Source organism: Desmodus rotundus, chromosome 2, assembly GCF_022682495.2.
Source record: "Desmodus rotundus isolate HL8 chromosome 2, HLdesRot8A.1, whole genome shotgun sequence".
Lineage (NCBI taxonomy): Eukaryota > Metazoa > Chordata > Mammalia > Chiroptera > Phyllostomidae > Desmodus > Desmodus rotundus.
Genome location: NC_071388.1, coordinates 133,738,280 through 133,751,975, shown reverse-complemented (window position 1 = coordinate 133,751,975; position 13,696 = coordinate 133,738,280). Strand labels below are relative to the sequence as shown.

The 13,696-nt window shown below is 34.2% G+C and overlaps 1 protein-coding gene across 2 annotated transcripts in view; it reads right to left on the bottom strand.

The window, feature by feature from the left end:
• Window positions 1–13,696, bottom strand: part of KYNU (kynureninase) — a 100,502-nt gene that overhangs the window by 14,773 nt on the left and 72,033 nt on the right. For both annotated transcript variants that reach the window (XM_045203178.3, XM_024569713.4), the window contains one exon: window positions 566–618. In XM_045203178.3, the coding sequence (XP_045059113.2) occupies window positions 566–618 (53 nt within the window). The remainder of the gene's footprint in view (window positions 1–565; window positions 619–13,696) is intronic.

Sequence of the window (13,696 nt, the reverse complement as noted above, 5' to 3'; positions counted from 1 at the left end):
TTTAATAAGTGGCAAAAGTTACAAAAGGAGGAAAAATTGGGAGAAGAGGAGATAAAAATTAACATTTATTCAATAACACTGCTGTTTGCTGTTTGAAATTGTCCTTATCCCCCAACCAAATCCTGAAAGAAATGTTATTCACATGAAATATGTAAGAACAAGGAAGAAAAATGGATGATGTAACTTGTGTAGCATCACAGAAGTATTAAGCAGCAAAGGGGGATTGACACCCAAGTTTCTCTGGGTCTGACTCCAAGCCAAAAATTCCTTCTTGTCCTCACTGCCTCATGCTTTGGATACTCCATATTGATGAGATCTGAGACCTTTATGTTAGATTTTGTTTCCTCTGATCTCCCTACAAAGGGATAGACTCAAAATCATGTTAAAATCTACAGACACTTAGTCTTACACTCTGGAAATGTCATTTCTTATTTTAAAAATTCTCAGTGGCATTTTTGAAGTGCCCTCTTCATGTGGCATGTACATTACACACCACACAAAGACAGAGGAAAACTAAAATAAAGTTAAAATAAATTACTTACAAAATAAAATGGAGTATACTTACTGTTATCCATTTTAAATCTAGTGCTGAGTTCATGACCAAACCATCCCACTAACCTAAAATATAAATAACATCATTAGATATTTTGGTCTATAAAAATAACCACAATTAATACAGTAATCCAGGGCCTGCATATTGAAACCATTTGTGATATGAGTCATCAAATACTTAAGTATATAAATTCTTTATGATATGCTAAAACAGTTAATGCTTATAACCTTATCAGGAATAAGGATAAAATCACCCTGGATGGTGTGGCTCAATGGTTGAGTGCTGGCCTGTGAACCAAAGGGTCACCTGTTCAATTCCCAGTCAGGGCACATGTCTGGGTTGTGGGCCAGGTGCCCAGTTGGGGGTGTGTGGGAGGCAACCATACATTAGTGTTTCTCTCCCTCTCTTTCTCCCTCTCTTTGAAAATAAATAAATAAAATCTTAAAAAAAAGAATAAGGATAAAATCAATTTATTCCCATTAAGAGTTATATTTTTTTGCAAAGAGCTATATTTAGTGACCTTTTAAATTTAAAATAAAATAAAATAAATGGCGAGTTTTTTTCTATTATAAACAAAGATAAAGCTCAAAAAGGAAAAGCAATTAAAACAAAATTTTTTACAATAAAAACCCTAAAGAGAAATGGTATAAAAAAACTATATAATAGTTGAAAATTTTTGAATAATTTTCTAAAGAAACTGATTGCCTTCATATTTAAAAAAAAGGTTAATTGGCCAGAGATAAAACACAAGATATATAGGAAAAACATATACATGTATGTATGTTCATGCATATTAGATGGAAAATTATAAAATAGATTAAAAACACAAAATTTAAGAAAGAGTAATACAATATTTCTGATAATCAAGTCTACCTAAATAAATTTTTAGTTGTAAAAGTCTATAAAGCAAGTGAATAAACAAAACAATTGAAACTTAATAAAGTAATAATCTATAAGATAAAAAATTACTAAGTAGAATTGCAGGAATAGGACAGATATAGCTTGACAATAGGGGAGTTAAACAAGGAGTTCACAGGAATCAGAAAAGAATTAAAAAATAAAAATAAAACACACACAAAAAGAGAAGAATTTGGAATGAACGCAAAGAAGTTGGGAAACTATCTGGAAGACATTAAAGAGGATAGCTGTAAGGTAAAAATATAAACAAAAAGGAACAGAAAGAGAAAGATTTAAAATAGTTTAGGGAGGAAATTATAAATATAATCAGACAAAAAATTCTATCATAAGTAAGCTCTGAAAGAAGAAAAACAAAAGAAAAACTTTTAAAAAAGTTGTAATTCATGACAATTTTGATTAAATAAAAGCCGATTTGAATCAACATATTGAAAAAAATACAATGTTGTCTCTGAGAGGTTTGAGAGAATTAACCCAGTGTCATTAATTATATTTATAGCTTATTAAGGTTTTTGGATTTTACAGATGAAGAAAAAAAAATTGTGGTTCCAAGCAAAAAAAAAGTGAAGACAGAACCAAGGAAGAAACATCAGCTTGGCTTGCAATTTATCTAATACCGCCATAATGACAGAAAATACTGTGAAACACCTATAGTATTCAAAGAAAGAGAAGGAAAGCATGATGTGTAAATATTATGTTTGGATAAGCCAAACTGTATAAAGGTTACTGGTGTTGATCAAACAAGAGTTCAGCTAATATTTTTCCCATGAACTCTTCTTGAAAATCTACCTGAGGGTTAACTTAAGTCAGCCAAGAAAAGACTGGGAAATCATGACGAAAAGACATGTGGTGACTAATGAGTGCATTTAATTATTAAACTAAGATTAAACAAATGTGAGGACAGGACATGATGAAAGGAAATGTTATATGGCAATGTAAAACTAGGCAACTAAGAAAGTACAGGGAAGTGAAGTGTTTCACTGGTAATCTACAATGTACTGGTAAAGGAATAGAGTATACTCAGATCAAGAAATACAAAGTAAACACTAAGAAAGGAAAAATTGATGAAATATAGGTTAATGAGAAAATAGATAGGAGAAAGAGAAAGCCTGCTAAATCTATTGTTTTTTACAGAATGGAACTAATAGAAAAAAATAAAAATTTAAATTAAAAACCACATATTTCACAAATGTAGAAAAAACACTTCAAAAATTTATATAGAACCATAAATGACCCTGAATACCCTCAGCAATTTTGAGAAAGAAGAACAAAGTAGGAAGGATCATAATACCTGGTATCAAACTGTGTTACAAGGCCATAGTAATCAAAACAGCCTGGTACTGGCATAAGAACGGACACATAAACCAATGGAACAAAATAGAGAGCCCAGAAAGAGACCCATCTCTCTATAGTCAATTATTATTTGATAAAAGGGGCAGGAACATAAAATGAAGTAAAAATACCATCTTCAATAAATGATGTTGGGAGATCTGGACAGCTACATGCAAAAACAAACAAACAAACAAACAAACCCTCAATCACCAACTTATACCATACACAAAAATAGACTCGAGATGAATAAAAGACTTAAATATAAGTTGTGACAACCTAGAAGTCCTGGAAGAGATACAGGCAGGAAAATTTCAGATAATTCACACAGCAATATTCTTACCAATATGTCCCCTAGAGCAAGGGATATAAAGGAAAGAATAAACAAATGGGACTACATCAGGTTAAAAAACAAAACAAAACAAAACAAAACAAAACAAAACAAAACCCCTGCAATGCCAAGGGAAACATCAGCAAAAGGAAATGGGAACAAACCATATGGGAAAATATATTTGCCAATGATACCTCAGACAAAGGTTTGATCTCCAAAATATATAAAGAACTCACATGACTCCACTCCAGGAAGACACAAAACCCAATTAAAAAATGGGCAAAGTGTTGGGAACCGCCCTGCCTGGTTTCAGAGGCTGTAACCCCCCATGGTTAAGGCTGAGTCAGAGCTGGGACCATAAGCCACTAAGGAGACAAAGCTTATCTCCCTGGCAGAAGTGCCACCTCTGCCCACTTCACCCTGCTTGGCCATGAGGTTGGCCAGTTAGCCGATGACAGGTAAGAATCCTCAAGGGAGGATCAACCTAAGACAGGCATGGTCACGGAAGAGGCCCGCAGGGAAGGACTCGGGGGGGCTGTGGAAAAAGGGGGTCATCGACCCTCGCCCCTTGGCTTTGAAATAGCCTGAGTCTTCATTCTGTCTGCAAGAAGTCTCCTAATCTCTTGGCTGCTTTACTTCCCTTGCCTGACTTAAGCCTGAAACAATGACAGAGGGCAGTGCAGTCCTATGCTGGGAGGGGCGGATTCCCTGGGGAATCAGGCCTAAGAAAAATACATTCATTCCTGTGAAACCTACTTAATTTGTACCCTCAGTTTAAGAGATAAGGGTCCAGACCTGAGATGAGTCTGGCGCCTAAAGTTTTATGGCCCTCTAACTAATTGGCTGTAACTCAGAATAAGCCCTCAAAGTTCTCTGTAAATCTTGTATTGTTTAACCCTTACTGGCTGACAATGATTGATGAGCTTTATCCATATTCCTATGTGAATGAACCTAATAAAAGCCCCTGGAAAGAGAGGCTCTGGGCCCTTCCCCTTTGAGAGACCAGCCACCTCTCCTCCCCAAGCAGATCATGTCTTGGTAGTCTTATTCTTCATCCGTGGCAGACCAGGGTGCTGCATTAAAGCCCCCTGACAGCAAAGGACCTGAACAGACACTTCTCCAAGGAGGACATACAGAGGGCCCAGAGACACATGAAAAGATGCTCAGCATCAGTAGCCATCAGAGAGATGCAAATTAAAATCACAATGAGATACCACTTCACATGGGTCAGAATGGCCATCATAAACAAATGAACAAATAACAAGTGCTGGCAAGAATATGGAGAAAAGGGAACCATAGTACATTGTTGGTGGGAATGCAGACTGGTGCAGCCACTGTGGTAAACAGTACGGAATTTCCTCAAAAAACTAAAAATGGAACTGTCTTTTGATCTGGCAATTCCACCGCTAGGATTATACCCTAAGAATCCTGAAACACTAATTCAAAAGAATCTATACACCCCAATGTTCATAGCAGTATTATTTACAATAGCCAAGTGCTGGAAACAGCCTAAGTGCCCATCAGTAAAAGAGTGGTCAAAAGACTATGGTACATTTACACAATGGAATACTATTCAGCAGAAAAAAAAAAAAAAGGAGCTCCTACCCTTTGCAACAGCAGGGATGGAACTGGAGAGGATTATGCTAAGTGAAATAAGCCAGGTGGTGAAGACAAATACGATATGATCTCACCTGTAAGTGAAACCTAATCGACATAACAGTGAGCAAAATAGAACCAGAGACATGGAAATAAAGAACTGACAGTGACCAGAGGGGATGGAGAGGGGGAAAATGGGGGATTGAAGGGGAAGGATTAGGTCAAGGAACATGTATAAAGGACCCATGGAAAAATTCACCCGGGGGTGGGGAGGTTTGAATGTGGAATGTGGGGAGTGAGTAGGGCAAGGAATAGTAAGGGGGGAAAATGGGGACAACTGTAATTGAACAAGAGTAAATTTTAAAAAATAAAATAAAATAAAATCTTGAATAACCAGAGAATCTAACTGAAAAATAATAAACAAACATACCAAAATAATCTCATGGCATGTAATATGAACTCATTTATATTAGACTTGAGTTCAGATCACATTTTAATCCTGGTTGTGGGGTAAACTGAGAGAAAATAAAAAACTTATGGCATATTTTTATATGAAATGTTGAAATGTTTAATAATGTATATCTACTTTGAAAAATATTAAGAATTAATTTAAAAGATAGTTATAACAAAGTACCTGAAATTTTCTGGTACTAATTTATAAAAGCCACATACACTCAAAAAATTCTGAACTTATGTTGTGTAGAAAAAAAGAACTTAAGTATTCTATTAAAAATAGCCAAAATTTTTCTAAAATACATATTTTCATGTTGAAAGATGTACCTATTAAGAAAAGTTTGAATTATGGTTACATACATTCCAGTTGAAACTATCATTAACCATTAAATTTACATAATGGTAATTGACTTAATACTTTGTCTATAAAGATGTCCACTTTCGATTTTAAAAGCCTCAGGACAAGCTTTATTTAAAAGTTAACTTGCCAAAATTTTAACAGAGTAAACTCTGAGTGCAAAGTATATTCTAGAATTGTTTGATGTTTGAACTGAGAGCTAAATGATGGAATTTGAATTTTCTGTAGGGAAAAAGAAGGGGGGCTAGGATATATTTCAAAATGGAGAAAATAGAAAAGGCATTTCCTCAGTTCAGGCAAAAATATTTATTTGGAATTACTTGAAATTCCACTCAGGCCACTGGGTTTATTTCAAAGGCCTCAGCAGCGAAGTTCACATTGCTTGAGGTTGACATTCTATCTAAACTATACTATTTGTTACCAGGTAAAATGTAAATTGCCAATTCTATATCATTTATTCCTGTCCATTCCAAAAGTCTTGCTTTAAAGGGAAATGTTTTGGATGGTTTTATTTATGTGCTCAAAAATGGATGATTATATTTCAGTAATCCTACATATCACCAACATTCTTCTCCATAAACAAGTAAAAAATAATAATAAAGCCGAAAGAGAGAAAAGAAATCTACCTAGGAAATAAGAAGGAATATCATTCACATAAGAAAATAAACGAATATCTCAGCTTACATTTAGCACATATATTTGTGCCTCCTGGAGAGGTGGTTACTTTTTGCTCTTTATCCAGCATTTGAACACTGATCAGATTTTCAGCTGTATACACGGATGCTGTGAATGACCACCAAATACCAGTTCATCGTTTGGCTCCCTGAGCATTTTGTGTGATGTGCCTCCCTGATCTGTCTTACACATCCCATACACATTAGACTATGTCGGCTCATCTGCCTCACTTCCTTTCCCACTCTCACTCTTCTTTTTGTGCTCTATTGTTTTATCCTAAACGGATTCTGCTAATTTTCAAAGATAAGTTCACTAAATTTCTAGGTGTATGCTTAATATTCAACTTCAGAATTGCTGTTAAATAATTTTTCCAGAATGAAGTATTAAATCTGATTAGAAAATGAATGATCTAGTTTAGGTTCTGCACCTGTTACCTATGCTATTTTGGTCACACGTTAGTTCCCAGTTTCCTCTCACCTGAAAAAATGTATGGATTTAGGGACAACTATGAATACAATATTGTTTGGGAAAAATGTTTGGGATAGTTTGAAGATACTAAGAATTTTTCTCATCATTTACAAATGGTCTCCTACCACTTCTTCTCCAGAGTGAATCCATATGTTTCATTGCTTCAGGGTCATTTGTTAAGTGGAGAGCACTACAGATAGTGCTAAACCCCTTTTAGCTTTGAGTTCCAACTCGGGCTTTTGAAACTTACAGCAGAGACAGTAGTCTTTAGAAGTCAAGGCTTCTGGTTTGCAATAGACAGACTAGTCGTCTCATGTCTCATATGGCCCAGCATAGATTTTATGCTGTAAGCAGCAAAAAAGAAAGGAGAATAGACGAAACAATGAACCCAACCCATGAATAAACTCAAGTTTTCTCATGCTAAGGAAAGAGAAGTTTTAAAAATGGAAGAGAAAGATTCACCTTTTTACTACTGAGCCCAGCTGCATACCTTCCCCCAGGTAAGTTCTCAGGGATGGGAGGTGAGAGGTTGAGGGGTCAGTAGGAACTTCAGATATATTTAGAAGGACCTAATGATAAAAACTGCCTGAGCCATGTTCCCTCGCCTTCTGAGGCATTCCAAAGGGTTTGTGTATAATCTCTCTATGCTAGTTTGGTGCCATAGTCTTCATGTACAAATGTTAGGAGAATGGACCTGAGATAGTACCTCCATTTACAAACTAGAATCATAGTCTCCCAAGAGACCCAAGAGAATCTCTGAGATTCCTGTGCCCTCAGGGAAGGGAGTAGAAGTGACTGAAAAACTCATCATCTTCATTGGAGCTGGGGGGTTGGGATAAAGGGCAAGGGGTCATGGTAATTCCACAAACGTCTTGGAACATGCAACAGTAGAGAGACGATGACCACAGAGGTGCCAGGTACATTGTAATGGATTCCAGGAGGTGGCCATGAGCCAGATGCCTCTCCCATATTTGTGTCTGCGTGCTGTTTGCATCATCCATCCCTGCCACTTTAGATGTCTTCCTAAGGGCAAAGGGCAGGAAGCAAGCTCTCTACCAACAGTGATTAAACTATGAATGTACTGAGAAAAATCAGAAACGTTACTAAGTTTACCTAGAAGTTACAAGATGGTATTCCCTGTATCAAATAAGTTGATAGATAAATATGAAGAAAATAAAAGTATTTGCCCACCTAAGTTTATGATCTGATGATATATAGATAAATAGCTCTTAAAAATTATCAAATTTCTGACAAAAAGGCAACATTTTATTCATTTCTTTTTAATGGGATCATTATAAAAATTGAGAGACTATTTCAATGCTTTTTTATTTAGCAACTTTCTTTTTCATTTTTGTATATTTACTAATGCACTAGAATCAATAGTAAAATTAAAAGTATATTTATCAAAGTTCTGAAATTAAATGTTTTTGTATTAAATATCAGAATCTAGCTTACTTAATTTGAACACGTAGTTGAGCTACATCAATAAGTTAAATTGAATGGGAAAAGAACACTACCATACCAAATATTAGTTTATTTGAGGTGTTTATGTTTATTATGATGTACATTTATTCCAAGCCCATCCTTTCAGAAGGCAGGGAACTGTGCTGGGTACTAAGGAAAACTCAGTGTCACCCTTTCTATTGAGGCTAAGATTGTATGTGCATGAAAAGGAAGAAGTAAGAAAGGGGTTCCACCCTGAATGAACGAGATCCATTTACCATCATTTGGAATGGAAAAATTGACTATTATTTCATTTTACATCTTTTGAAAGAGAACAAAAAGAAACCGAGTTTGTTAAAGAGAATTATTTCTTTTTGTATTTACATATAAAAAATAACATGAGCCATTTTGTCTGCAGTGCTTTCTGTGGAAACTGATTCAAAATGTTTTTCATTTTCATTTTAAAAAATCTGGGGCAAATACAGTGGCTGTGAGATAGGGTAATGAAAAAAAATCAACATGTCTTTTTTCCCCATTTCTTTCTAATGAGATCAAATAAAAATTAGGAGAATATTCAATACTTTTTTTCTTAACAACTTTTCTTTCATTGTTTTTGTATTCACTAAAGCACTAGTTATTTGTAATTTCTGTTTGTCGAGTGGTATTAAATGTTCAAAAATAAGAGTTAAGATGATTGCTGGGTATACCAGACAAAAACATAAAAGACCCAGTGTGCAAATATGGCATCACAGGAAGAAATGACAGCTTACACTTGAATGTACTGATGACATGTTCTTAACCCAAATATGAAAAAAACAAGTAACTCCATGAAGGAAAATGTGTGTTATTCTTAGAGAAAAAAAAAAAAAACTAGAAATCAATGCATAACAGAGGTCAAGGCATTGTTTTGTGTTTTATTTAGTGAATCTATAAAAGTATTTTAACTTTACATCTGGAAAAATATAAATATGATATTATGACCATCTCCAAGTTGTCTCCTTCATTTGTTGATAATGACATGCCTCAATTGCATTTATTCACTAAAGAAATTATATTTTGTGCCCTGGCTGGTGTGGTTCAGTGGATTGAGCACCAGCCTGTGAACCAAAGGGTCACCAGTTTGATTCCCAGTCAGGGTACATGCCTGGGTTGTGGGCCAGGTCCCCAGTAGAGGGTATGTGAGAGGCAACCACGCATTGATGTTTCTCCTTCTTTCTCCCTCCCTTTCCCTCTGTCTAAAAATAAATAAATAAAATCTTTAAAATATATATATTTTGCTATCCAACAGTTGAGTACAAAGGATACTGGAAGACTAGCCCTTGGACCAGGCCCATTAGAGATTCTAATTGTTTACCCTCATCCTCCACCATCACATTGATATGACCTGGATGGAAGTCATCTAATCCCACAGAATCTTTAAGAGTGGTCTGGCTAAGTAAATTATTGATTCCCAGGGCAACAGGAAATCCAATTCAAAAGACATGGTTAACCAAAGCTTTTGCACAATAAACTGCTAAGGAAAAAAAGGATGGAAACTAAGACATGTGTGCTGGGAAATGGGCATGATAGTTTTGTGTCATCTCACTGTGTCATTTAATCTTCGCGGCACACTTGGAGGTAGGTATTATTTTCATCATTTTAGGTTTGAGAAAAGTAAGGCTTACAGAGTTTGAGTGATTATCCAAAAGACCAGAGCTAATTATGCTCGTATCCTGTCAGTAAGTAAGCAGAGAAACACTGATGCAAAACAGGAAGTTGTGGTTGAGATGGCATCATCGGCAAGAAGCTGAAGGATGGGGTTCAAAGCAAGTTTCTCAATAAGCCAATAAATGAGTAGAATCAGAGATGCTCAGTGTCTGGAAGCAGAGTGGAAGAGCAGAATTTAAAACTTAACCTGCATAAAGTGAAATATCTTAATGGAAGTCAGAGGGAAGTTCAATTAAAGTTGATACCTGTTATAATACTCTATTTCTATTGTTTATGTTCTTAATTAAATTACTCTCCCTTCTGAGGCTTATTACAGTTTTTCTATAGTTCATTCATTAATTCTTTAAAATAGTTAATGAAATACTTTGTTAGAAGCTAGAGATAGAGACAGTACAGTGAGCTAAAACCAAAAGGGTCCCTGCCCATGAGGTGTGGCTGGGAATAAGAATTAATTAAACAAATATTAACCCAACAAAAGGGTGGGCAGGTACTCCTCCCAGTCTCTGCTTCCTAGTGTTCATGCCTTTGAGGGATGCTTTTCCTCTTAATTATAGTGGGGCCTATGACTCCTCAACAAGAAGCACGAGTTCAGGGGACATAGTGAAATGAAAGGATTGAGAGGGAAAATGGACTCAGAAGTACATGTTTGATATTAAGCAGAGCTGAGGAAGACAAGAGTTGCTGACAAATTCTGTTAGGAGAGAGACAGTGAATGGATTTAGACCCTGGAAGAAATGAAACCAAAGACTCAGGAACAGAAGTGTAGTTTCATCAACATGAATATCAAATTACTCAAAGAAGGAAAGTAGAGTAAGAGAAACAGAAGAAAGTAACAGATTTTATAGACATGTTTTATACCATAATTCCCTAACAACTAGTAGTAAATGGGGTCAAATTACTCCAGGGCAGGAAGAATAACATAATTTCCTATTTAACATGGCACAGATGTCTAGTATCTAGAAGTGACAGTGATGCCCAGTGATCAAAGCAATTATTCATCAAAACAACTAAACAAAAGATAAATACAAACTCTCTTACAGTTTCCTGCCAAGGAGCCATTTAAAAAATGGGGAAAGATATTCCATCTTGTGTGTACTTCACATTAGTACTGGTTAGTTAATTTAGACTGTCACTGATTTTTTATTTGATGCTTTTTTTCCTTTGCATCTGTATTCTGATATTAAGTATTAATAATTACCATGTTCTTTTAATCATTGGTACTACCTGTCTTCAATCTAAATGAAATTCTAAATGTCATTTCTTCTGGATATAATTGCAACTTAAAAAAAATAAATTGTTTTATACTTTGACTTGATTAAAAGAAATTTAATCAGTTAATTGGGCATTATAACAAGTGAATGACATTTTTATCTTATTAAAATTTATTTTTATCTATAATTCCTTAGGAAGTAAAAATATTCTTTAGATCACTTCTTTAATATCTGACATTTTCAGGTTATTTGAATATTTTCATGAAAAGCAATATCAATTATATATTTTAAATATAACAGCCTATCATAATATGACTCTTTACATAACTAGATTAAAATTTTGGAGGATATTGTTCATTCAAATAAAGAAAGAATATAAAAAAATCTATTTACTAAAAGAATATGTTAGATAAAGTCTTTCCGCCATATTGTCTTCCAAATGATAGAAAGTAAATGTGAGCCCAGGTGATTTGACTCCTCAAACAGTTAGCAAAGGTCTTGTAAAAATGGTCAAACAAGTTTAACTTAGGGAAATGCAGGTTTTTTCTCATTAGGTTCTTGTAGCTGTTTCAATAATTCTGAGAGCAACAAAACAAATGTTAATCGAGTTTTGTTATAAGTCAGACACTGTTCTAAGCAATCATGTAATCTTCAAATACACCTATAAAGTAGATACCATTATTACCCTTATTATACAGATAGGGAAATTGAGGTTTCAAGATGCTTGACAAATAGCTTAAGATAACGCAATTATTAGCAGATGAAGCCCAAATGTAGAATGCTCAAGTATACTCACAATCAAAAGCAAAATCACCAAGGGTAGACCTTTTAAAAACGAATCAGAAATTCTATACAGCAATATTCCCCAAATTACTTAAACACAGCACTTAGGCTTCTGAGCTGGTAGAATGCCAAGCTAGATGACAGCCATATGCTTTACATGTACAATGCTTTTTTTTTTCCACCTTAACAACTGTTCTTTTGACTTTCTCTATTCTCTTTTAATTTCTGTAATCAGTTTCTCTTCTTCAAAATGCACTAAACTAGGCATGTTATTTAGGGAACTTAGGTAAGTGTATCACTCATATTTATTTATACCCTGAAGTCTTTACAGATGGGTAGGGAGCTGTTTAAAGTCAAATAAAGAAATGATTATTTCAGAAATTATTCATTCAAACTCAAAATACATCACAAAGAACCTAGGGAAATTTTGAACTTATTTTAAGATTTCTGCCACTTGGAACACAGGACAGGTAAAATCAAAATACAATAGAAATATAGTCTAAATGAAATGTTGGCATGAATCCTAAGAAACAAATATTCTAAAGTTAATAAAGTAAAATTAAAAACCATTAAATTAGTTTATAAGTAGCTAGTATCACAAGCTCATAAATCATTCCTACAAACTGAACATGAACAATAACAATTAAAATGCAATCTCATAATATATAAACTAGAAATTTGAATCCTTTGCCATCAAAAATTAAAAATCAAGTAGGGAGTTAAATTACTTAGAATGAAAATATTAACATAATTTGGAGAAAATATATTGGAAGAAATTCAATAAATAATAAAAAAGGAAAGATTTTAATATGCTTAGTGTTCTTTGAACATTATACATTTCCTAAAAGAAATTTCAAATAAATATTATCCAATGGAAAGCATCACTTATTATAATAGCATCTTGAGGCATGATATTCTGATTCAGTAAGAGAAAACCACCAGGAACCCACCAAATGTGATTTTACTAGCTAAGAATTATGAAATGAATTATCCAAACTCTCTTGGATCTCCTTAATAAGCCTTTAGTGGCAGCATCTTCAGTATAAATCCCTAAATATTTCATGCACTGAATTAATTTAACTTATTCTGCAAACCCCTTACCTCTTCTCACTCTGTACTTCACCAAAACTAAACAAAATAACTTATTCCAGTTTTCTCAGCCTGTGTTAAATATGCAATTAATCATTGGAGCAAAATCCAACAAATAAAAAAATGAGATGACAGTTTTTTCTAAGAAGGTACAATCTCATTAAACGCTGCTTTTATAATGTCTTTTAACTTAACATTTAATAACTTAAGTCTATGCTTAGAAGTATGAACCTGACTGAGACGAAGTTGTATTTTTTCCTTTTATTTTTCTTCTTTCCTTTCTTCTTCATCCCTTTCACCTCTCCTTCCTTCTCTCTCTTTCTCTCTTTCTTTCTTTGAAGGCCACAACTTAAGCACTAAGTTATTGCTTTCGTGGCTTCAAAAAGTGTGTTCAATCAGACAAACTGTTATAACATTGCAAAAATGTGGAACATAGGTATCACATACAACATAGTTTATTCGTAAAGAAAACCTGCAATAGCAACTGGCGATAGGTTTGAATGTTTGTCATCTTCCATCCTAATGTCCCTTATAACCTAACCTCAAGTAAAAGTGTATTACTTAAAACCTCCTTCAAATAATTACATTTCACAGTATCAAAAGTAACACAAAGGTTGTTTCATTCAGAAAGTAATGAGACATTTATTCACTCACATAGCTTTTATATATTCTTAATTTTCATTAAAAAATTTTATTGCTAAATTTTAAGAAATATGTACATAGAACTTTCTCATACTTGAGAAAAGGGGAAAGATGAGCAAGTTATACCAAAGTTTGTTACAAAT